The sequence below is a fragment of the Parambassis ranga genome, chromosome 5, assembly GCF_900634625.1.
Source record: "Parambassis ranga chromosome 5, fParRan2.1, whole genome shotgun sequence".
NCBI classification, from domain to species: Eukaryota; Metazoa; Chordata; class Actinopteri; family Ambassidae; genus Parambassis; species Parambassis ranga.
In genome coordinates this window covers 6,154,290-6,180,435 of record NC_041026.1, presented here as the reverse complement: position 1 = coordinate 6,180,435, position 26,146 = coordinate 6,154,290, and the positions used below count along the sequence as shown (strand labels likewise).

The 26,146-nt window shown below is 43.9% G+C and overlaps 1 protein-coding gene across 5 annotated transcripts in view; it reads left to right on the top strand.

The window, feature by feature from the left end:
- LOC114435845 (phosphatidylinositol-binding clathrin assembly protein) overlaps nt 1-26,146 on the top strand; it is a 56,611-nt gene that overhangs the window by 16,299 nt on the left and 14,166 nt on the right. For 2 of the 5 annotated variants that reach the window (XM_028405768.1, XM_028405766.1), the window contains exons 2-13: nt 935-1,077; nt 14,855-14,930; nt 15,035-15,137; nt 15,548-15,641; nt 16,075-16,186; nt 17,616-17,722; nt 18,990-19,031; nt 20,664-20,684; nt 22,187-22,272; nt 22,772-22,895; nt 25,101-25,234; nt 25,614-25,714. In XM_028405768.1, the coding sequence (XP_028261569.1) occupies nt 935-1,077; nt 14,855-14,930; nt 15,035-15,137; nt 15,548-15,641; nt 16,075-16,186; nt 17,616-17,722; nt 18,990-19,031; nt 20,664-20,684; nt 22,187-22,272; nt 22,772-22,895; nt 25,101-25,234; nt 25,614-25,714 (1,143 nt within the window). Of the gene's footprint in view, nt 1-934; nt 1,078-10,487; nt 10,535-14,854; nt 14,931-15,034; nt 15,138-15,547; nt 15,642-16,074; nt 16,187-17,615; nt 17,723-18,989; nt 19,032-20,663; nt 20,685-22,186; nt 22,273-22,771; nt 22,896-25,100; nt 25,235-25,613; nt 25,715-26,146 lie in introns of those variants that run through there. The other 3 variants (XM_028405771.1, XM_028405767.1, XM_028405769.1) reach the window with 2 other exon arrangements.

The window sequence follows — 26,146 nt, the reverse complement described above, 5'->3', positions numbered from 1 at the left end:
TCCCCGCTCACCCTTTCCCACATCTCCCCCGAAACACATTACCGCCAAATCTAAACACTTCCTACATACAGCTCATCCGGGTTTCGAACCCAGGGCATCTTGCACCCAAAACACCGATCATTCCACTACAAATGTGTTGCCATGTGATGACGTCACTAATCGTTGCAGCCCTTTTGTGAAGGCTTGTGTGACTCCAGGGGTGAGGAAAATACAAGCTGAATATGCAGGCTAAATTGGCGATTCATTGTGTTTTGGTACCTTCTAAAAATGGTGATCTGCTTAACTCAACATCTGGAAATATAAGGAAGGAAATTCAAAGCTGGTTGTTGCACTCATGTATAGTTAAGGTTTTTTATGTTCCCATCAGGCAGTATCTTAGACAGTGCAGAAGCCTAAATCAAGGTTTTTGCTGCAGACACTTGTGAGTCATGTGTCATCACTCTTTCATTGGACAGAATAATAGAAACACCTCACAGTAATAACAGGCCAGGCTTTGAGTTTATTGCCGAGTGTCTGAGTAGGAAATCCAAAGCTTCAGTGTTGCTGCTGTATGTAGAAAGACCTACACCTGTGTACTTGTCAGTGTCAAAACATAATAGCATCACAGTGAGCACCCTCTATTTCTGGCTGCCAGTTCTGTAACCTGACATTCTCGCGCCTGAAGGTTCAATTTTTTGCTGCAGGTTGGGTGAATGAATGACACCTGAACCTCTGCTAACGTGTCCCGAGAGAGCTGAACAAAACAGGGAGGAGGTGCAGTCGGGTGAAAAAAGTTCTGCAGATAGCAGCCGTCCTTCACACTTTATTCACGTTAGAATTCAGCTGAAATCTCAGCCGCCCTTGCTTTCTCTGTGCGTGTGTGTGTGATTTGCGGCTGTTCTGAATCAGTTATACTGAAAAGCTTTTTGTTTTCTGCTGTTGTGTAACCCTGCAGATCTGATCCACTGCACCAATGAGATGAATGTGAACATTCCCCAGCTGGCAGACACGCTGTTCGAGCGCACGGCCAACTCCAGCTGGGTGGTGGTCTTCAAAGCCCTTATCACCACCCACCACCTCATGATGTACGGCAACGAGGTAGGAGGCGTACACACACACACACACACACACACTGTACTCACAGCAGATAACGCCCTGCAGGCGGCATCAATAAGTGATAATATTACTCAACTCTGTCTGGCCCCCACACACATTTGGTCCTTTTATTCACGTCCATGTAAGAGCTGACTGGTACGTACATGCTGGACACACAGCGTGACTGATTAGCTGTGGAGTGTAGAGAAATTAATTATCTGTGTATGAGCTAGAGGCAAAAGAATAATCAAATATATTAAATGAATAAAAACATTGCAGGAGGAATAACGTCTGTGGATTTCACACAATAGCCTGAATGTTTGGCAGGATGATGAAGTCTTGTATGTGTACACTAGCTGTCAATAATTCAGAGCTCACCTGCTTTGAAACCTGACTGATTGAAACACAATCGTTTTTTTACATGAAAGCATACTTTGATATTCAGATGCCCTTTGGTGCATATTATGGTGTTATAGAGCTGAATGTATATTTAATGAAAACTGCAGTCCAAGCACAAACTGGCTCTGTTGTGAGAGTCTTTCTTCTGTCGTAACATGGCATCCATACGGCTGCTACACTGTGACTGTACTTATACCCCGTTCACACTGGGGAAATAAATCTGGCTAAAGCGGGATTAGGGCCGCATCCAGATGTATCCAGATGTTTTTTTTTCCTGAGTGTGAACACCTCGAATCCGGCTGTATCCAGTTTAATTTCAGTTAGCTCAAATATGGCTCAGGTGTGAACGCAAATGTGGCTAGCGAATCCGGCTAGCGACATGCTACTTCCGGTTCATGATGTGCTACTTCCGGTTCACGGGGCACGACGCAGGACAAAAAAACGCACGACGCGTGTGCACACGTGGTCCTAACGGTGCCTGAATGGACTCTGTATATTACGAGGCGCCACCTAGTGTTTTGGAGGACGGCAAACACGCTGGATGAAGCCGGATTGAGTGCGGACGCAAGTGTGTGCTAGCCACATTTGAAAATAGGTCTGAACGCATCCAGCTTAAAGGCTGTCTGGACTCAATCCTACTCTAGCTGGAATGACTTTCTCCAGTGTGAACGGGGCCTTAGAGTTCATGGTCAGCAGGTTCACGTTCTTAGAAGCTGTTTTCATATATTAATTGAATCCGCATCCATGAAGCGTCTGTGATGTTACCCAAAGGTTCTGAAGCTCAGTGTGGTGGCCTCCAAATCCCAGTTAATCCTCATAAGAAGCCTGGTGTGTTTATTTGTGCTGTAAACATCAGCATTTTAATATTAAGGTTTGTGAGGGTTGACACCAACATGAACACATCTGAACCATTTTTTATAATACTTCACAAAAGACATCCACATGCAATAAGAGGCCATGACATTTCGGTCATGAACCGCCGACTTATGCTTCGAGATAGAAGCCTCCACTCACTCTATGTCTAATGTGACGTGGGCTTGGATGTAGGTCCCCATATTTTATTATCTTTTTCTACTGATCCTTTAAGAGAATTTCTAATTTTTTCAAGATGGAGAAAGTAGAGTGTGTCTTTGACCTAATGTGTAACAGCTGTCTTTCCATCTGAACACAATCAGCGCAAGGAACACAGTACTATTACACCTTATTTAAGCCTGAGTGGTCAATTGACTCACTTTTAAGCCATGTTCATGTGCACACTTGAGTAACTGCAGTTTATTTACAGCGCAGGAGCTGCTGCTAGTAACAATTAATATTATATTCAGCGTTTTTAGGTACAGTTCCACTTTTTGTCAGTGAAGTTCGGTGAACAATATGGCTTCAGTAACGTGCTTGTAAAGACTGTCTTCTCTAAACGAGTTTTATTTGGCTATAGATACGTTTAGCATCTATTTAGTGTTACCTTCAACTCAATTACTCAATTACTTGCCTCAAAGACTCAACACGTTTGACTTGTGAAGCTAACAGTTAGCTTTTATTATCTGTTTACTGTGTTTCGGAAAAGCTAAGCTAGTGCTGCTAGCATTTGCGTAATTGCAACTTATCTCTAAATCTGCAGCCATATTGAAAACACTGTGTAATCACATGAAACAAAAACAACAAAACAAACATCCTCTTTCACACACGTTATACAAGCTGACACACCCTGCGCTGAATTCCTTCTCATTTCTGTTAATATGACGAGGCTTCTCTTCCGCGTTCGGCCAGGATCACTGGAGTGGACATTACGTAACGCTTCCTTTCAACGGTTCATTGTTTATTGCGTTAATCTAAACTTCCTTTGCGAGAAGGAAGCGCTGGGTGTGAGATCATTGTGTTACAGCCCACGAAAGAGGCTGACATCCAAACAGCAGCATATTAACTGCAGAGAATTACTGCAAAACATGCTGGTGGTGCAACAGGAACAAACTGACACCTTCGATGATTAAGACGCCACGACTTGGTGTACAGATCAGAGAGACGTCACGTCACGAGGTGGCTCTATCCTAAACGACTGCTGTGGAAGCATGTCTGATAAATCATGCTAAGTAGGTCACTGCAGAGCAGCGGGGATGTGGTGGAGAGGCATTCCCGATCTGTATGCTGATTTATCTCCGAACCATCACTGTCGGATTCAACCTGTTTGATGTTGATGTCTCACCTAAAGTGACTCAACAGTGATTGAAGCTCTATGCTAATTCATAATTTCCTGCAGCTCGCAGCCGCTTTTTGCTTCGCTCTGTTTATGTCTGCTGTGGCAGATAATGAAAGATCTCCTCCTTAAGTTATTAATATGGCTTTAAACTGTTGTGTTCACAACATTTCATTATGTCTAATCCTTTATAATGTGGTGATATTAAAGCAACGAACAGCATCTTTTTGTTTTTTTGCATTCAGAACAGATGTTGTTATATTCTTCACATTGGCCTGTAGCAGGGAGATAAGTGGATAAATCATATAAAACGTGTACAGTGCAGCACAGTAATCTTGTTTTACTAATTAAAAACAGAGCCATGCAAAGCATTACTAATAACTCAAGTCCAGTATTTTATTCCAGTATGTTTCCTTTCACTGGTTGTGTAGGAGTGTGTACAGTCACTTCGCTGTTTCTGTTGTTGCCCTCCGAGCTGTAGTGGAGTGTGCACTCATCAGGCAGCATTCATCAGGCCTGTCAGGGCGGCCGTGCTGACTTGAGACTCGGCGGCCAGGTGTCCCTGCTCCCTCACGGCCGTCTCATCCATTACCGTCAGAGCTGAGAGAAATCTGGCCGTAAAATTAGAAACCACACACCCACAGAATTGGGGTCAATAGACTGTACATTCCCTTTCAGATCAACACATTGACCAGCTGCTGGCACGCCGCGGCCTTGTACACACAGTCTGATGGGACCTCTCAGAGTACTTTTACATCGAATTACAAATAAGCACCAGAACGCTGACGTCTGTCCCTTCACATATCACATACTGATCCGATGAAGGTGATGATGAAGGCCACGTCTTTATCTTGGGTCACCCTGCCTTTAAGACCATTTAAACCTAAAAATGTAATCTCTGTCAAGAGAGAGGGGACATTGTTTAACTTTCCAGGAATGTCATGTAATGTCACACACAATCTGTGCAATGACACCATGTCTAAATGAACACAAGGACCCTTTCCTGCTGTATGTTCTGTACAAAAACAGGTTTCTGCTTTGTCTGCTGACGATAACATATCTGTGATAGAGCCCAAAAAAAGTGTTAGCGTTTAGATGCTTCTGGTTCCCTTAGGTGCAAGCTAACTAGTGACTAACTGACTAACTGAACAGGGCAACAACAGTATCTTGGTAAATTAAGGGTTAATTAATTTTAGCACTGTTTCCTTGTACTGATGTCTGTGTGTTTTTTGTAAGATGCATTAAAGAAGGTCGCATGCTATGTTAAGTAGTGGTGAAGGTCATGTGACTGTGGTATGGTTACCTACTAGTGTAGCATTAGCATTTTTTTGCCATTCAGCGGGAAAATGATCCTGCTGAGCACATGTGATGCTAACATCCAGGTTAGCCTACAAAAATATACAGAACACATCAGAATGAGAAAAGATACAGTATTAGAAAGTAGGGGTGTAAGAAAAAATCGACTTGATATATCGCGATATTTTATTTGGAGGTACTGGTATCGATTTAATTTGTGGCTAAATTGATTTTTTTATTAATAATTTATGAGCAAACATTAATTTCAACATCTTACTTTTGTGGTTCACACTGTCTCTTTTAGCATAAAACCAAATTGAATGTGAGATACAGTTGCATCGTGAAATGTTTTTATAATTAAAATTATTAAACATTTTGTTCTTGTGAAAGATGTATTGCTAGTATTCAGATGAGGCTTTCCAAACAAGTTTCCATACTTTTAAAAATATATATAAAGTCGCAATATATAACGTCTTTGTTACAGTATCGGGATATATCGTATATCGTGTATTGTATCGTGACATGTGTATCGTGATATGTATCGCATCGCCAGATTCTTGCCAATACACAGGCCTATTAGAAAGCACTTCTCTCCACTTCTCCACCAAGTGTACGGCCAACAACACCATACTAATGAACAGCAGTAGAAAGCAATGTCTGAATTTATTTAAATGTCGTCCATTGTATGCAAGTCTGGATGTCAGCAAAATCCAGCTCATTTTAAAGACCGTTTCTGGTAGTACTTTCAGCCCATGCTTTTAAATCAAACGTGGGAATTCACCATTCAGAGCAAATAGCAGGAGAATTAAGTTTTAATATCTCTTCTTCGCCTCGCCTGCCATATTTGTTAAAGGGCTGGGGATTGTGATTGGAGTAATAGCGTATTTCACTCTGTGTGTTAGTGTGTGTGTGTGTGGGGCAGGTATTGATAGTCATTCAGTTCTTCACCTCCAGTTTTTTCCGCCCTGCCAAAAAGCAATCCTGGCAAGCTCCCCAATGACACTGTGAAATCTTGCAAAGCGATCAAGAGTCAGTCAATATCTTTAATCACGATTTCACTTTTGTGCTCTCACAAAGCCACTTTAATAGTCTCAAGTTTTCTCCTCCTGGTTGTTGTGTCAGATGTGCTGCTCTAATGTGAACCTTTAGCAGTTTAATACACATGTAAAAGCTTAATTTGACTGCAGGCAGGAATGTTTGGGCTCCATGTCTGGCTATTGTCTCCGTTGTTATCATTTGTCGGTGTGTGCCTCTGCTTCCAAGTCTTTGTATGATAGGCCAATATGTACCAAAAACAGTCCAGCAGGAAACCCCAAACAATAGCTGAGAGAGCCATTTTCAATCTCTCTCTCTTCCCAGCCACAGGGCTCCCGTCTCCCCAGAGAGGCTGCTCGGTCCTCTCCTGGGAGTGTTGAACCCTGAAGAAGGCTAAAGGGGGAGACAGAGAGGAGGCAAGGACATGGGAGAAACGAGGGGAGAGGGAGTGTTTGTTCATGGAATTACAAGAATAAGGAAAAGATGACTGTACAAGAAATGAGTGCCAGAAAAGAAGAGAGAGAGAGAGGAAGGGAGTCATTTAGAAGTCAAAGCTGTTTTTAAAAAAATCAATTTTTAAATCGCTAACCACACTTCTTCAAATGGATATTTGACACATAATCCACCTGAATGTCTTCTCTTTTTCTTGCATTTCTCGTAACTCATTCTACAAGAACAACATATTTACTTTGTGTAATGTGATATGTCAGTGGTCGGGCTTTGTTTAGCTTGGATTCCTGTAAGCAACCGTTCACTGTGCAGCAGCTATGAAGCTAAATCTTGGAAGTCAACATCCGTTTCTCTAACCGGCTCTGGGCTGTGTTAAAGCTTGTGTGTTATTGATACTGTGAAGTTGGACATTTTATTTACTTACTGTTGGATCCACCCTCAAGTGGCCATTAGAGGAACTGCGGTTGCTGCTGATTTTTGACTTCAAAGTCAGCAGTCTCTCTGTCCTCTGGGGAACTTGAATAGCAGATCCTTTGGAGTGTTCCTGCTGTATTTCTGCAGTATTCAGTGATCTCCCCTTATATTGTGAAACTAAGAATGCACACAGTAACCTGAAGCTGTTACGCTAAATGTTCCCAAGAGGAACAATCTTTTAAATAGCCCTCATAGTTCTCTGTTTTCTCTCAGTGCGCTGTGACTTCGAGGAATGTCACAGCTAAAAGATTTGCCAGACCACAGGGTACAGTATAACACGCTGCTGTGAAAGCCTCTTTTTTTGGAGTTTGTTTTCAAGGACGCCGTGTACTCAAAAAAAATACTACCAATCATCCTTTCTTCTTCTCCGGGGCAGGCTGGTTGTAAGTGTCAGCAAGGAAAATTACAGTCTGATTGATTGCGCCTCAGTGCATCAGGAATCAGGATGGAGAGCTGTGACTCTGTACATCTGTACATCAAAACCAGATGCAGGGATAGAAGTGGCGTGCATTTAAAGTGCGGGCAGGATGAGGGAAGATGGACGCAGAGAGTAGACAGTGTGAGAGTCATTAAGGACATGAGAGGAGACGGGGACGGTCTGGCGAGGACACCGGTGAAAGTGCTGATGGTAGCAGGACACACTGCTTTCCTTTTCTGTGTGTGTGTGTGAACGCTGAGGTGTGAGTGTGTGTGTGTGTGTGCTTGTGTAAAGTTGCAGTGCGAGTCACCCACCTCGCCGCCGCTGGTGTCCCAGATAGCGAACAGCCCATTTGTTTCAGTTACGTCACCGGAGCATTCTCATCGCTATACCCACCTCTGGGGAGAGTGAGGAGGCAGAGATTTAAGGAAAGATTGTGTGTGTGTGACAGAGATGTGAAAGACAGGCACGTGACCAAGCAAACGAAGGCGGACTGGATAGAAAATGAAAGACAGAAAGAGGTGTAGAAAAGTGCTGACTCAAGTGCTGTGTCAGAGGGATCATGGTCAGGGAGTGTGTGTGTGCTTGAGAGGTCACCATGACTCTAATAGGGGCCACTGGTGATAATCTGAAAAGCTTGACTGCACACATACACAAAGTCACCTCACATGTGCTTTCTATCAGCAAAACATAAAGATGGTTGTGTTGTCTGACCACCGTGTGTGTGTGTCAGCGTGATGAAGATGGACTCCTGCTTACCAAACACCTCATCTTTAAAAACTCCAGGGTGACCCACGTCCAGCTGACACACTCACCACACACTTCCGTGTGATCAATAGATGAAAGTACTGTGTGTGTTTTTGTTTGTGTGTGTGTATATATATATATATATATATATATGTGTGTGTGTGGTGGTCCCACTGGGCTCAGCAGGCTCAGCCATCCAGAAAGGTGCAGGGCTACAGCAGGCTCATACAGATTCTCCCAGTCAGCGGTGTCTGCAGCTGTTTTTTTTTCTTTGCAATACTGATTCAGGTTATTGATTTGGAGTATCTGCTTGCACAATACTGGTCTGATTTTTAATTAAACCCACCCCAGGAACAGCCATTGTTCAATTAGGGCTTAGCAACTGTAACTAGGCACAGTAGGTGGGTTAACGTAATATAATGGGTGTAATATGCAATAGGGATGCAACGACTAGTCAACGGCAAAATTTGTGACGTCATCACATGGTATGCAGGTGTAATGCATTTGATAGCAGGATCATTGGCGCTTTGGGTGCAAGAGGTCCTGGGTTCGAAACCCAGATGAGCCCCCTGTTAGGTCGGCGCGGAGGAAAAGGTGCGCCAGACTGAAGAAGACAGAAAGAAAGCCTGAACTCAGGGCTTCGGCATTATCCAAAGTCGTGGACTATTAGTCGTCTCGTCCTTAAGGTAGTCAAAGATTAGTCGGCTATTGAAATAGTTGATAGTTGCAGCCCTAAAATGCAATATTTAGCACATCTGGTTAGCTAGCTTTGAAGACTTGTTCGGTCCGGCTGTGCCGTGTTTTGTTCCATCGTTGGTGCGGTAAGACCGGGAGCACTTCAGAGCACATATACAATGCAATACAATATATAGATTTATTTTATTCATAGTTGTGGTTTCAGATGGGTTTTCTTGTCAGCGTGTTACACTAATTATTCTAGTCTAATGGCAGCCATTTTGATATGATGTTTTTTAAAATTTTATTTTAGATACTTCCAATAATCCCAGAGGGAAATTGCTTAGGCTGCTGCCATGCAGTGTCATACAATGACCAGCAAGGAGCGCCACACCAGTGAGGGCACTGGAGGTAAAGTGCCTTGTCCAAGGACACACAACAATGACTAGGGAGGAGTTGGGATCGAACCGCCAACCTTACGGTTATTGGACAACCCTGAGCCACTGCTGCCCCTAATCTGATGTTCCTTGAGAGTCGCCCTGTATATACAAATGTTTGAGCAGAGTTTACTTGAAACGTCTGTACTGCTGGTCACGTGACAAAGTCTACACAAAAAATGTAGCTTCTCCACCCTGTAATTAATAAAACAGCTTCAAGTCGACGGAGTAGGTCAAAGTTCGGTATCTTGAGATTGTGTTGTCAGACAGTCAGTGTGTAAACATTAATAACATTGTGTTGTAGGTCGAAATTGTAATGTGTGTACATTAGTGTTTTAAATGATGACTCAATTCGTTTGGCTGCATCATTGACCTCACACACACACACACACACACACACACACTCATCCACCAGCAAGACACAACTGCTCCCCCGAGAGAGGAAGCCCACACACCATTAGCCTCGTCACCTTGTAGGCACAGGATCACACACACATTTTACAAAACGTTCAAATGTGGACACGTTTATTAAATCCTCTCCTCCTCAGCACCCGCCCAAAGTCTCTTTACTGACTCTTTCACACTTAAAATGGATTCTAAACAGTGGATTGCATAAGAGGAGGAGGAGGAAAGAGAAAGGTTTAGAATGACGGGCAGAATTTAGACATGTGTTTGTATGTGTCCACACGTCTGTTTCCCTTGTGTGTGTGTGTGTGTGTGTGTGTGCGTTTCTCTGCTTGCATAAGAGCTGCTTTCATTCAGCACAGCCCGATCACGACTCATTCTTCTTGTGTGAGTCACCACTTTTCACTGGAACTCGGTTTGCAGTCAGTTCTGACGATTTTCTGCATGTGTGCGAGAGCTGGAGAGAAAGTCGAGCAAGATCAGACGAAACCCAATCCCCAGTAGACTCCATGACCCCGGTGTGGTGATAAGTGGGCTTTTAGCAGGTGTTAACAATATTTTGTGACTAATTTAGAGCCCCTTTAACCACAGGTCCCACACCACCTCCTCCCTGCTGAAACCGTCTCTCTACCAGGATCAATGACTCTTGTGCTTGTGACTCTGTGTACACGCTGGCAGGTCCAAAGAGGGCTGAGCAGATATCATGTAATGAGACGTCAGCAGTCTGCACACGGCACACTCATGTTTACCCAACTTGGCTGGTCTGTGATTTTATTTAATTTTTATTTATTTTAAACCCCAGAGGGAGGATCTGATTTCAGTGAGTGCACATTATTAAACAGTTTGGACAAACAGAGAAACTTTAACAAGTCCAAGTTGTGAAAGGTGGATTTACCTCCTACAGAAGGTGTCATCAGTGTTTCATGGAAAACATAAGTACGTATGTGTTAGACTATAGTCAGTGCTCAACAAATGTTGTCCAAGACTCCTAGTGGACTTTGTGGCCTTGTGTTACTGATGGGGGGTGTAATGTTGGGTATAAGTGGGTTTTTTCTGTCTAGTGTCAAAGTCAAAAAGGGGTTTTTGCAGGTCAAAATATTATTTATATTATTAATATCTTATTATATTTTTAATATAATCAAACACCATTGATTAAAAGTTTCCTTTCTACCACTATCTCAGTCCAACTACATGTGTTCTCCTAATTGCTGTTCCTCTTGTGGACACTTGAGGGTGGCGACCCACTTGCTGCAAATCTCTGTGTTAACATGTCCAACGATTAGATTACTTCTTCTTATGTCCTCTCTACACTGTGCGATTTTTATCAATCTTATAAGACCATTGCATGACACACTATGCGACGTGGATGTAATAAACTTTGGTACGATGTCAAGTTTGATGCGTGCAGATTGTAAGATGACGATTCACTGAATCGCAGGCGATCACAGGTTATGACGTACATCAACATGCGAGGAGGAGGAGGACGTGGACATGGAGTGACGGGTCATAGCAGCTGTCACACTGTGAGACAGTCATCCTAAATTTCTAAAATATTATCTCAGGTTATCCATTGTCGCAAGACGCTGACACTGGCCGTTGTGGGACCTGCCTCACAGTGTGATGTAAGACCACCGCTTTAGAGCCACGACCAAAGATATCTCCACGATTCTGCTTTCGTCTCAGACAGCCCAAGATCACACAGTGTAAACCGGACATTAATAATGACTGTATAAAGGATTAGATAAATAAGTGGACATGGGTGCTTAGTGACTTGTAAACAGGTTGTCTCAGGTGCTTCGTGTATTATCAAATACGTTTTGACACTGTTTAGAATGATGAAGTCAGTTCAATAATATGCACTCGTTCTTGCGGAGGAGGAGCAGCAGCAGCCTCTACATAACCTGACTAATAGACTCAAATGAAAAACCTTCAGGTCAGCGCTAGGGCCAGGCTGTTTGGTTGCCACGGAAACCACCAACTTGTGCACTTGGAGAGAAAGGCAGGCATGAAGAAGATGCTGCTGCCTCCTACAGCATGTAAAGCTATGCTTCAGTGCTGGGGTGGGGAGTAGCCAAGATCTAAAAGCATCAATAATACATGAGGTTGTTCTCCGATATGCTAACATGAATTATTTGACAAGCCGAGCTGATCTGCTGCTCCATCTCCCCACCTCCACCCGATCTCTGCACATCTTCTCGCTGTCTTCTCTATTCATAGACCTTCGCTCAAAATCTGAATCCCCTCTCATCTTCTTCTTTGCTGAATAATCTAGAGCTCAGCGGGTTTCTCAGTCTCCTTTGTCATCTAGTTCTGCGGCAAGCGTTTCTGCCCCTTTATAGATTTTCTCCTTTTTAACTATATCCATGCATTTTGTGTGGGTTCCCTCCGCCTCCGCCTTTGTGTGCACGACTGAGGGAGAGACTCAGGCGCTCGTCAGAGGGACTTTTGATGAGGAAGAGAGAGCTTATGAAGTTTTTTGAGCTGCCTTCCTTGCCGTTTCTTCCCTCTTCTGTTTATCTGTGACCATCTCACAAGTTGAGTTTTTCCATCTTAACCTGGGTTTATTTTGACACGTCCCTTCCTGCGTACTTCAGTTGAAAGAAATACTCCATTTGCTGATCGAACAACCATTTGACAGCCACTTAACAAGCGAAACAAGTCTACTGCTGTGTGAGGCTCTACTTAAGCACAGCAGTGTTTTGAGCTAAATGCTACCGTTGCCATGGCAACATGCTCACAGTGATTTGTAAGCAGGTATACGCTTTGATTCAGTTCAGGGGCTGAATCCCTTTAAAAAGCAGCAAGCTTCAACTCAGTTCAGGGGTTCGCCGGGTCTGGAACCACCTGGGGTGTCCTCCAGTCCAGGCCTTTGAAGGATGCAACCCCCCTTTGCAGCCATTTTTTCTTTCAACAGGTGGATCCACCCTTCCCCAGACAATAGTGCACACCATAAATGGATCTTTGGTCTAGAAAATACAACGGACTCTGTAAAGGGACCTTTAAAGGCTGTTAGCGGGGTTTAACAACCGGATCTGTAAAGCTGTAGAGTCTCATTGCAGTCATGCCTCCAATGGCCAAACAAAAGGCTTGGTCCTGGTGGAAGAACAGGGAGATCTGAGTTCTGGCAACATGGAGGTTTTCACATATTAAAGGCTGTACCTTGACTCCTGCCATAGCCCAACCCAAACCGAATTCTCAAACCCCCATGCTAAAACACCCACAATCTGTGGTCTGGGACTACATTTCTGTCCGCAGATGGAAGCTGAATCCCCATGTGTGACAGTGCAAATAGTTTTGTCTCAAAACTGTGTGCAAACAAAACACACAGAAACGACAAGAACGAAATCACATTCTTTATGCCTTTTTAAACAGTCCCAGAGGCCTTGGAAACGTCAGTGCTGCTGGATCCAACACTCATGCCCGCAAGCATATTTGTGCTCACAAACACACACACACACACACGTTCTTAGATGTTCCAACAAGCCAGTGAGGGCTGGTCCTCTTCCAGATCGGGAATTGGCAAACTGGCAAATCTCAGATCATTTTAAATCAGTTGGACAGAGACGGCCTTAACGTTAAGATGCTTTTGGGAAGCCTGAAGCCCGAGTTCTCAGAACTGTGGATGATAGCCAAGGCTTTTTCCCCCTGCTCTTTGTGATTCAGTGGTGTGAGGAGGAGGACGAGGCAGCAGACGATGGTCATGAGGGACAGAATTTGAGTTCACATCCAGAGACATGTCCTGGTTAAGTTTCAGTTCAGAGTTCACATCAGGTTTCCAGCCTCGCTGTCAGTGGAAGTAACATCAAAAACCTTTCTGCTGTAGAAATACACACTCAGGTGAACATGGACAAGGTGTATTTCTGTGGGTGCATTATTAGCGTTAGCCTGCTAGCTAGCAAGCTAGCTATCTAAACATGATAGAAATATAAATTCAGAGCTAATGTTGAGATAAATATAAACCCTGCTGCAGCTGCTACATTTACTCAGTGTCCCATCTTGTGGTACCGAGTGGTATTGCACCTACATAATGTTAAGTCTAGGGCTAGAAACCTATTATAAAAGTCAGAGGATATCTACGCATAGGTGTATGTGACATGTTTTCTTTGTACATGCTGATTAAGCTCACCATTTTTTAAAATGTTTTTAGTTGGAGTGGTGTTCCGTCAAGGTCGAGTTAGCACCCAAAATCTTTGAAGTCCTTTAATTCAAACACATCAAAGTGTTGAGAAGTTTATTTCAGGTGTAATTTATTTCGAAGTATTTGCAATAAAAAAGTCCTTGATGCTGACTCAGATGTGAGTGCTCATCTCTGTGAATAAATTCAGACTCTCCAGAAAAGTTTGAGCTCCTCATCATAAATATCCTGACATCAGGATGCTCACAGATACAGCAAAAAAAAAAAGGAGGAGACAGGAGATGTTCTGGGGAACTTCCAGGTGTGAGAGGAGGCGCTGAGAAAGAGCAGACCTGCAGAGTAAACCTTCCTTGGAAAACAGGAAGTGAAGCACTTCCAGCAGCTGCTCGGTGACATCACATCTGTCAAAGTGAACAAGCAGCTAGTGTTTAGCAGTTGGCAGCGGTAAAGGGAACTTAAGGATCGTGTTTCTGTCACGTTACACAGCAGTGGAAAACTGTTCAGATATAAACAGGGATGTGTGTAAACGATAGCGGTGACACAAGCAGTCCCTGTGTGGACTGAAGCTTTAGCTCTAGATTGGATCTCATTAACATTTGCGAAGCGTAATTACTTAATACATTAATATATTGTGCTGCCAATCTTCTCCTGCCTCTCAAAGGTTAATGATTTTTTTTTCCCCGGCTGCGTCCTCCTGCCATTTGTCCTCCCTCACCAGTTCTGTGTGAGCTTCTCAGCAGAGTGAAGTTTAGACTGCACAGCCTGAAGGAATGCTGTTGTTGGTGTTGGATTGTTTGAAGCAGCAGCAGCATATCTGCCTGCTGCCACTTGGTGGCGGTGTCAACAGGAAGTGCACCCTGCTCTTGTTTTGTTTGTGCGGAAGGTCATTGATCTGAGATATCCAAATATCCATGGATTTACTTACATGCTAACAATGTGTTAGCATGCTAAGAAGCTAAATTAAAGCAGCATACTCACTCAGGGAGCTTCTATTGTGGCTATATGTCTCTTTATTATCTTTTCTGTCAGCATTAGCTTTTACATTTGATGCTAACTTCAGATAACTTCACACACCTCACAGTCCCATAAATTGATCAGCACTTGTGTCTCTCTTATCTCAGCGTTTCATCCAGTACCTGGCCTCCAGGAACACCCTCTTTAACCTCAACAACTTCCTGGATAAGGGAGCTCTGCAAGGTAAAGCCCTGAGTCACATTTTATAGCGTCATATGTTGGGAAATGTTAAAAATGATCTGTACACTAAGCTCAGTGTGTCTGCTTCCTCTCTTTTCCTCTGCCAGGTTACGACATGTCGACCTTCATCAGACGATACAGTCGCTACCTGAACGAGAAGGCCATGTCGTACAGACTGGTGGCTGTGGACTTCACCAAGATGAAAAGGGGGTAAGGGCGGTCACACAAAATGTCAGCTCCACTCATCATTCCACACTTATCTTGTCACACACCAGGAAACAGTGTGTGTCTGGTGGCGCGGTAGAAACAGAAAATGGGCATGTTTGTGAGGTGCTCTCAGCAAAATCTCAGTATAGTTTATGACTGTAGACTGTTTTGTAGGGACATTCCAACATGGCCTCTAGGTAGTCCTATCAATGAATCATCCGTGCTTAGTGGAACCTTAAACTGTTGTTATCACTATGTGTTACCATGCTGTGGCTGTGTTTTTTAATTGTTGTGGTGTGATGCTACGTCTCTGTCTTACTTTTTACTCCACTTTTGGTGTGAATTGGCAAGATTAGCATGAGAGTGTTCCTCAGCCAGGCGCCTGCTGTTAATGTGTGTGCTTGTTCTGTCAGGATTGACGGTGTGATGCGCACCATGAACACAGAGAAGCTGATCAAAACGCTGCCCATCATCCAGAACCAGCTGGACGCTCTGCTGGATTTCCAGGTATGGCGTGTGTGTGTGTGTGGCATACAGTGTATGCTTGATTCATTTCCAATCAAAATGTAAATTGAAACAACAGTTTGCAAAAGTTTGAATCCACCGTCTATTGATGGAGTATAAGAAGCATGTTATGATGACAGAGTTCACATTTGTGTGTGTGTGTGAGGGGGGTGGGGGGGTGACAGGGGGAGGATTTGCTGAAATTGGTGGGTGCATTGTGGTTTGTGCCAGTGAGCTTCAAAGAGCGACATAAATGGATGAGTGTGTGTGTTTGTGTTTTACTACCTAAGCTGAATTGACACTTATTGTGTGTGTGGCGATGTGTTGGAGGGAGGTGCCGGTGTTTGGACAGAGATGTTTGTTTGAGATTTTTCTTTTTATCAGAAGCTGTGATGTCTCCTTTACTCTCTCTCTCTCTCTCTCTCTCTCTCTCCAGGCCAACCCCAACGAGCTGACCAATGGAGTAATCAACTCGGCCTTCATGCTGCTCTTCAAAGACTCCATCAGGCTGTTTGCTGCTTACAACGAGGGGGTCATCAACCTATTAGGTATCACACACAATCACTTATGAATCCTGGAGGTTAGACTTCCTCTTATGGCCTTTCTACACTGTGCGATTTTTAGCGATCCTATAAGACCATTGCATGACACACTACACGACGTGAATCTAATAAACTTTGGTAGGACGTCAAGTTTGATGCGTGCAGATAGTTCGATGACCATTCACGGAATCTCAGGCGACCGCAGGTTACGTCGTACGTCAACATGCAAGGAGGAGGAAGACGTGGATGTGGGGTCACAGGTCGTAACAGCTGTCACACTGTGAGACAGTCATCCTAAATTTCTGACACCGCTAGAATTTTATCTCAGCTTGTCTTTGGTCGCAAGACGCTGACAACGGCCGTCGTGGAACCTGTCTCACACATGTGATGCAAGACCACCGCTTTAGAGCCACGACCTAAGATAGCTCGACGATTCTCCTATGATGCTCGTCTTTCATCTACGGCTCTATGTCTGAGCCCAAACTCGCACAGTGTAAACCAGGCATTAAGTAGTATGCAAAGTTCTGTTGATACTACTGATAGCTAATCTTAATGGTCCTTGTTAGGGCTGCACTCCCCTCTTTTTTTATCTGGGGGGGGCTCAGTATATACCTGTAGACCTGCGTGTTACAATGTCCAACTTCAAACCAGAAAAGCGTGCTACACACAATAGACTGATTGAATGGGCGATGGTGAACATTAATGTTAGCATCTTTAGCATGCAGCTAGCGGTGGTGATGAAACATAACGTTTGAGGCATCCAGGTTAAAATGTAAAATCAGTTGTTTTGAGATAAATAAGGGCTTTCCCTGTCTTTGTTGACATTAGCCAATTTTATTAGCATGCAAAAAAGAGCATGTACCAGGTACCGTCACTGGTATCAGTTCAGTTCATTGTACTGCAGTAGTTGTGGCTATTGAATGGTTCCAGCTCTAATGTAAACATGACATCATGTAACCATTTAGCCCAAATTAAATCCACGCTGGCACTTCATTCATTCAGTGTTGACTTCAGTTAACTTTGTTTTTTTGGCACAGCATCTAACACGTCAGTAAAAAGACATTTTAGTGGGTTTAAAGAGCCTGAATATTTGCTAATCTTGGTGTAAACAGTGTGCTGGTTAATAGCTGAGTGCTGAATGTTAAGATAATATCAATCATTTGGTTTAACCCAAATCTGTAATTCTGTCAGTGAAGACACAGCCTACGGTGAGCCCACTGATGCTTCTACTCTAACATGTGAGATGATGACATGTGAGCGGGTTGTGTGTCTACATGTAACACACACACACATGTGTGTGTACACCGTGGTTGTCACGGCAGCCCTGTTGGTTTTGACAGGCTGTCATGTAGCTGCCAAATGTTTCCGCTGCTCTCCGTCCCATCATGTTCTGATCGCTCCTTCTTCCTCCTCCTTTCTTTGCTCCTCTCTGCAGAGAAATACTTTGACATGAAGAAAAACCAGTGTAAAGACGCTCTGGACATCTACAAGAAATTTCTGAACAGGATGACCAAGCTGTCAGAGTTCCTCAAAGTGGCAGAGGTATGTTCACACAAACACACACACGTCAGGAATGTATTCAGACGTTCTTTAATTCTGGAAGAGCAGCTCTGTTTTACTTCTTTACATTAGGAACATGGTACCTGACTTACCCTCACTGCCCCACATTCTGCTGTACAGACACATACATACGGTGTATGTAGACACCCAAAATAACCCGGAGATGGAGGATGTGGTTAGGCGCTCTGTTAGCTCCCTCTCCCTCAGCTCCCCACGCTCTCCTCTCTTCTCCGTCTCTCCACTGACAAAGATGGATACTCGTGTGGCTCTGCTCTGCCCAGCGCCCACAGATCATCCCTCTGCCCCCCTCTCTCCTCTTCTCTCCTCTTTCCACAGACTGTGAACACAGAGAATCAGCCACTGTAAACTTCAGCACAGCCAGCTCTCACCGGTGGTTTCACTTTCTCCCCAGTAGAGAAACAAATGGTCCCAATCAGACTCCTTTGTCCCTTGTAATTAGGTTTCTGAGAAGCTCCCTGGACAGTAAAGTGTTCTTATAGACACACTTAAAAAAATATGGTGCTTAATTAAAAAACAGATAGCATGTTAGCGCTCATTGCAGCTAAAAAATATAGCGTACATGCTAAAGATTCCCTTTTGCATATATGCATGCTAATTTATATGCTAATTCTAGTTTAAAAAAGGTATAGACTAGTTAGCCTAATGCTAGTTAGCCTAATGCTAGTTAGCGTGTCCAATCTTTACAATTTTGCAGAAATAAAGCTAAAACACAAACACAAAAATGTAGCAGTTGTGTTGTAAAAAGGCTATTAGCGAAGTTAAAGCACCTTAACTCTGCAGCATATTTATCAAGCTAGTTAGCCACCTGTTAGCATTAGCATTAGCCTGATGATGTGTATCTGCGTCCTTAAATGTTCACAGTAGTGTTACCTGACATTTATGAGTGTGTTCAGCGTTATCACGCCATCGTTCACGCCTGCTCCCCCCCACTCATCGGTCGGACATGTTTATCACTGTGCAGTCATCATCGTCATTCACTGTGGCTGTGATTGGTTGGTTCGTCAGCCAATCCAGATGTCTGAAACTTTTTCTTGTTTATTTCTGTTTGCCGCTGTCACTGCATGAAGTAATGACTCCCCTGTTTTTTTTTTTGTTCTTTTCTCATCTTTTCCCCGAATTGACCCCGCCCTTCTCCTTCTTTTTTTTTTTGTTTTCTTCTCCATTTTATCCCACCTACCTTTCTCCCTTTTTTATTTTATTTTATTTTTTTATTTGTTTTTGACGACAGCAAGTTGGAATAGATCAGGGTGACATCCCAGATCTCTCACAGGTCAGTGTACATCTCACCTTCCACCTCTTTTTCTCTGATTTCCTCTCTGTTTTGCTTCCTCTCCACCTTCTCTTCAGCTTACATGTGGTCTTACACCTGTGTTTTTTCCCGTTTCTTCTCTCATTTGCTCTCCACCAACTCATCTCTAGTCATCTAACCTGATCTCTGAATCTAACCAGCCCCCCTCTGGGGTGATTGATTTCTGATTTCCTCTTCACTTCTGAATGCTCGTTATAGATCCAACAACAGTCTGAGGTGTGTTAAGTCGGCCTGTTTAAACTCTGCGTCAACAGCGGGTTTCATCACGTGGCGAACGATGAGCTCAGACCTTGGATCCACAAAAATAAGGATAATTACAACAACAAAGGGAAAACCAACAGTACGCGGGGAATAGACTACATGATTTCTGTCTTTAATCATCAAGGCCTTTTTATCTAATTGTGCATTCAGCGGAACTGCTGGAAGCGGGGTTTCTTTATCCTCCTCCCGGTTTATGGGCGGACCTCTGAGACATTTTCTGTGTTTGCCTGGCACACATCAGGCGAAAAACAATCTATAAACAGACATTTAAAATTCAGCAGAAAACTGTTACCGACCTTTTATTCGGTGATTCAATTCGTTTCATCTTCTTTGGAGTCACACACATTAAAAATAGAAGCCACGACCTTGGATTCAAAGAACTAAAACTGATCACAACGGGGCTGGAAGTAATGACTTTCCTTGTTGAGGAGTTGATGTAAAACACTTGTTTTGCTCAACCAACACTCCTCCCACATTAAAACACCACCCATATAATGATGCAGAATTATAATGTCTTCAGTCTGTCATATGTGTTGGCCCCAGTTCTTATATATTATGGCCAATTAACCATGTGAGAACATGCCAGCTCCCTGATTTCAGATGGGAAATATTGAGCCTAACATTAGCTTGTTAATTGTTACAGCCTCTACTCCCACTCACCTGTCTTCAGCTAGTGTGAGGGTATGCTAACATGATAAATTAGGGTGGTGCCCATCCTGCTCCTAATGCTTACTTATTGTTAATTAGCTGTGAGAGCATGCTAACATGCTACATTAAGATGGCAAGCATTTTATCTGAACAAAAGCATGTTAGCTGTTTCTTAATGCAGCCCCTTGACCATCAAGGCCTTACTATGTATTACTACTTATTGCTAATTATTAGCTGCTATATTTTATATGAGCATTAAAAATCAGCATGTTATGGTAAACATTAGCCTCATAGAATGATAGCTGGGCTTGCAGCAGGTGGGTTTGTCACATCTACTGGCTGCAGTTTGTTCTTATTTCATTATAAATATTCACATTAAATTGAATGCAGCTTCTTTGTCGGTGCTTAAAGCACAAAAAGTAGGCGACTGCACTCACCAGCCAAAGAGAGTTCACATATCAGCAGCAGGTCATCAGAGTCAGGAGGGGGACGTTTCAGATCTATCTCCTATAAAGTGATCATTAGACTGATGATGGGTGCTTTACCCTCATATACAGATCAGTCATTACTCTAAAAAATGACGATGGAGGTGAACAGCATGCGGTCTGTGTGGGTGTAGGATTTGTAGTGAAAGTGCGCTGTAGTGGTTAAATAGATGTTTTTCTTCTCCCTCCTCTGTCGCAGAAAACAAAAGGAACATACATTGTAGGTGGTGGGTTGCACACTGTACCGCTTACCCTTTCCAACCTGCTTACCCCCCCCCCCCCCCCCTCCTCTGCATGAACATCACACTACCTTATAATATAGGTGTATGTGTGTGTGCAGCCTGGCACTCTGAGGCATGCTCTCTCTTTGATTTGATTTTTTTCCCCTCACTGTGGAGTGTTCTGGTGTCTGCTCAGTACAATATGTGTGTGCTGGCCTCAGGTGGCTTGCTTGTAGCCCACACACACACACACATGCTCACACAGAGCTCCGGCGAAACAAGCAAAAGGCCACAAAACCTCATGAATAGAAAATGAGGCTTCACCCTGCCACCCCCTCTCTGTCTTCATCTGCATGAAAGAATCAGGGGTCTCCACACACTCATTTAAATTCTGTCCTCCACCTTTAGACGATGTTTATTTCATTTTTGTCATGCACGACATCATTGCTGCAACATGCATGGCAGAGGTGAGGGACCAATGTCAAAAACATGAGAGGAGAGAAACAGGATTCTCTTCTTGTGTGTGTGTGTGTGTGTGTGTCAGAGCTAATATTGACCGGGCATACACCAGCTCTGCTTTTACTCCTATTCAAACCCACTGCCGGTTCAAGATGGACTCTTTCTCCTCTGTGAGTTGCTGTTTCTTTAACAACCAGGCAACACTTTGGCAGGAACTTAGAAGCCAAATGTGCGTGTTTGTCTGCAGCACACTTTGCATTCTTGTGGACGGGGGAAAGCAGACATGACGTTGTCATATTTGCACAGTGGAAGAATTTCCCCTCCTCAGCCAAAAAAAAAAAAAAGGGCTTAAACTACTTTTTAGTGGGTGGATTGTACGTTTAATAATGCAGCTGTCTGGCTCGATTTTTCCTCTTCATTTTTTTTTTTTTTGGAGCTTTAATGAGGCACCTAACAAGCACACTTGTTGGAGCTGAACCTGAATTTGCAGCTTATCTGTAGTAGCATAGCAACAATCCCCAAGTAGCATGCACTCCTCAGATACTGCCTGCTTTCTTCTTACAACAAAGGGCTTTTTATTTGCTCCTGTTTTTCTTAATGAGTCGTAAATGCAGTAAAAGGACCTTCCAACATGTCATAAGGTAAAAAGTATATCCTGTGTGAGTGCGCCAGGACCTCACAGTGCGAGAGAAGGGATTTAACAGTACAGAAAGAGCCGCCCTCTGCTCATGGGAAGTCAGAATGAAGACGCCTCAACCTCTCCTCTGCTCTCTCCACCTTTGTTTTTCAACCTCCTCTTTGTTCTCTCTCTCGCTCTCCTTTGAGTCTGCTGCTAACAGTCTGAGTGTTTGCTGCATGTTGCCATGGCTATTCTTGGAGCCTGATGCACTCTGTTACCTTCCTGTGAGACCAACTAACTCTGGGTGCTGTGTGTTGTGTTACTGTACATGTAAGCGAGAAAGAAAGAAAGAGAGGGGGGGGATTTTGAATAAGTTGAGAGGAAGTGGAATACCAACTGTCTTTCTCTTTTTTCCTCTCTCAGGCCCCCAGCAGCCTCCTGGAGGCTTTGGAGCAGCACTTGGCCTCTCTGGAGGGCAAGAAGACCAAGGAGTTGAATGCAGACACCAGGTAGACATTTGAAGTGCTGGTCTGTGTGACACCTGAAAGTGCAGTTTGAAAACCTCTAGAAACACGAAGAGGCACAACTAAAAGCTCATTTTCATAATATAAACAAACGAGCATCGCAACGAGGATGTAGCAAAACATGCTGATGTAGCTATTTTAAGTTTCCCATCAGCTGCAGCGACCTTCCAGCCTCACCCTGCTAATCCTGAAGCTACATGCTCGTGTAGCACACCAAAGCATCCCCTCAATAAAATGCAAGTAGCTGAATGATGCTGAACATCTTTGAGCCACTGTCGGTGAACATGCTACGTATGGAGGGTCCTTCACACACACTGTATTTGCATCCTTGTGATTGGTATAGGCGAATGTACACTGAAGGACTGTCCCTCAACTTGATTGGATCAGATGGAGAGCACAAGGCTGAAGAGGTTGAGAGTCTTGAAAATATTATATATATAAAAAAATGTTGAACATCTGCTCTGTTTTCTCCTCCTCCTCACAGAGCATCCACCCTGTCAAGCGCCGTCTCATCTCTCTCCTCCACCGGCATGTCCTTCAGCCGCATGGATGAGAAGGAGAAGCAGCAGGCCTTGGAGGAAGAGCAGGCCAGACTGCAGGCTCTTAAGGTAACAGAGGTTTACAGTCCACTATTAGTCCAAAGCAGCAGCAGCAGCAGGTCAAGCAGTCACTGCTGGCGACATCAGATGAAGCAGTTTTATCAGATTTCTCGCTGCGCCCTTTGAAGATCCAGAAGGCTTCTATTTCATGTACACAGCACCTAAAACCCTCCACCCTGCTTGAGAGACGGACCCGTTTGTGGCTGATGGCTGCTGCTGATACATCGTCCAGCATCTTTTAGGCAAATTTTGAACTCCAGTTAAGAATAAAGGCCGAGTGTCTCAGCGGCGAGCTGAGCAATAGGAAAGTCAAGTGTAAAATGTGTTGACATTTCTCGCTCTGGCCCTGGGAGTCCTGCCTTACAGCAAGCTGTAATTGAGTAAGAGCAGTGAAGCTACAACACAGCGTGTGTGTGTGTGTGTGTGTGTGTGTGTGCGTGTGCATGTTAAGCATGCTTACACCCTGGCAGAGGAGATACACTATGTGTCTGGCTGTGTTGGCCGTATCTCTGTGTGTACATGAAGCAGATTAGTGTGTGTTGCCAGGGTGTCTCGGTGTGTTTGTTTGTGGGCACGTTTGATTGGATTTTAGCACACTGTTTACTCTGTGCCCTTGGTTGCCCTGTTTCTGCCAAGGTCCACTGATTACCTTTGGGTTTAGTTAGAAAGGAGAGGGAAGATAAAGTGAGAGTGAGAACATAACTCGGTAAGAAAGAGAGAGAGAGAGAGACAGAGCCGGGGGTTAGCAGGGGTCGTCCAAATACTCTAGTCCAGCTGTCTGTGCTCTCTGGTGTCCATATGGACACACACACAAACACTTACACACACTCAGCTACTGTCCAGCTGGGGCCTTAGCCCAAACAATAACATCAGTTCCCATTTGTTCCTGGCTACGCCGTCAGAATAAAAATCAGGGAGGACTCGTGCAGCGGGGAGGTTCTGTTTATTAATCCGCTCAAAGTCCAAAATCCTTATAAGGTGGAAGAGGCTGTAAAGTGAATTGGAAGATTTCCATACCTTAAAGTTTCAGTCTGGAAGAGAATTAAAACCCCGCCGGGCAGTCATGTGGAAATAAAACAGACAAAGGCTGCATTTAAATTCCCTGTGTGGCCATCCATAATAATAATCTGCACCTTTTCTGTTGTACTGTAAATTGCTTGACTTGTCTACCAAACAGTGTGTGTGTGTTTGGGGAGGACATGTTAACGGTTCTTCCCACAGCAGATTCCCACAAGATGAAACACAAAAGTATTGATCCCAGTGGGGGAATCGGGTCATTGCAGCCAAGACATAATGCGATCTGGTGGGAAATAAAACACCAAAAACAAAACCCGTAACAGTCTATAAACAGTGTGTGTGTGTGTGTGTATACATGGTTTAATTACAGTAGCAGTATACATATGGATTAGGGACAGCATGGGGGCCACCCACCAGGCTCTCAAGGACATTCTAACATGGACCTCTGGGCGTATGGTCTCACTCTTGGAGCCGCCCTCAAGTGGCTACTCAAGGAAATGCAGTTTTTTTTGCCATTGGCCTCATTTCTCAGCTGGATTTGTAAAGCATTTTAACTTGTCATACATAATGATGTGAAGCTACAGAGGAACGAGCCGACAGTCTGATGTCCCCGCTGTTCCAACTTAGCCTGCATCACACCGAGCCCTGAAGCAAAATTCATGCAAGAAATGAAAGTCTGGAGGTGGCAAATGTGCAGGAGCACCTTCAAAGTGCTGCACTGACGATCTGGGATCAGCATGGGATTTAACCTCTGTGTTATCCAGAGAGGGAGAGAGAAGCCTTTCCCCCCGTTTAAACCTGTCGTATGAATGCATCGCCTCAAATCACCAACAAAAACAGACCGTGTGTCACCTTAGCTGCAGCACCACCTGCACTTTGCTGACACTTGTTTATCTGTCACAGCAGAGAACAAAAGTTGGCATTTCAGCAGCGCCTGGGTCTCAGCGCGAGTTTTAGTATCACAGTAGTAACTGTGACGATTTGAACATGAAATCTGTTAAAGTGAAGCTACAGGACGGCTGAGGTGAAGTAGGTCTGTTCACATAACATGTTAATTTCCAGGGATTAAGCTCACTGAGAACAATCTGCTTGTTGGTTTCAATGGGAAATGACTGTTTAACCATTATCTTCCTGGATCATGTTGTGCTGTTATTCTCACTCTGTATCTGTGTGTGTGTGTGTGTGTGTGTTTTCCAGGACCAGCGTCTGAAGGAGATCAGCATGCAGACCCCACCCTCTGCCTCCCCCAGCAGCCAGTCGATAGGCAGCGCCAACAACAACCACATCACACAGACCCCGGAGTTCTTCAGCTCTACGCTGTCTGCCAACAGGTGCACACACACACACACACACACACACACACACCTCCTTCTCACCATTTCAAAAATGACATTTTGCTGAAAGTCTTCCTTTGAGTTTTATTGGTGATGGAGATTCAACATACTCACTTTGTAACAAGCTCAGAATTTACTGCTCCGAACTGTTTTATTGCTCCGTGGACGTTTTTACAGCCCTTCTGAGAGAGAGGATTAATCTTTATCTGTGACAAACGAACACTTTCAGTGGTGGCTTTAGCTATTTATGCTCCACTGATTAAATATTAACGCTCTGTCTCCATCTGTCTTTTTGTCTCTTTTTATTCTTCACTCTTACCTTCCTCTCCCTCATCTGTGCCCCTCTCTCTCTCCCTCTCCCTCTCCCTGTCCTCAGTGTGCCCAATCTGAACAGTGACCTGTTTGATCTTCAGCCGGCCTTCATCCCTGCCGTGCAGAGCACTCCTTCCATCTCCAACGCCACTAGTGCCTGGGGAGGTATGTTACCTACACACACACACGCACACACAGAGTGTGACCTGTACTTCATACAGGAAAAGATTCAGGTCACTGTAAAAATTTCAGTTTGGACTTTTTCTGCCAGTTCTGTTTAACATCTGAATATAAATTCATAACTTCAGAGAGGAGAAAAAAGTGACGATTCAATAAAAGTTAAAGCATTTGAGGAAACAAAACAGAATTCATGTGAGGGAGGAATCTAAATTCCAACAAAACTTTGAATTTTAGGGAGAAAAATGTAGTGAACGAAGTCAGAATTTGCCAAAAAGAACTTCAGACACTCAGTTCTAAGAGGATAAAAACTGTCATTCTGAGGAAAAAGTCCAAAATATAGAAAAAAATTGAATTCTACGAATAAAAGTCATCAGAAGTCTGCAAGTTCGGAGTTTGCCCTCCGACGTCTGACCATCA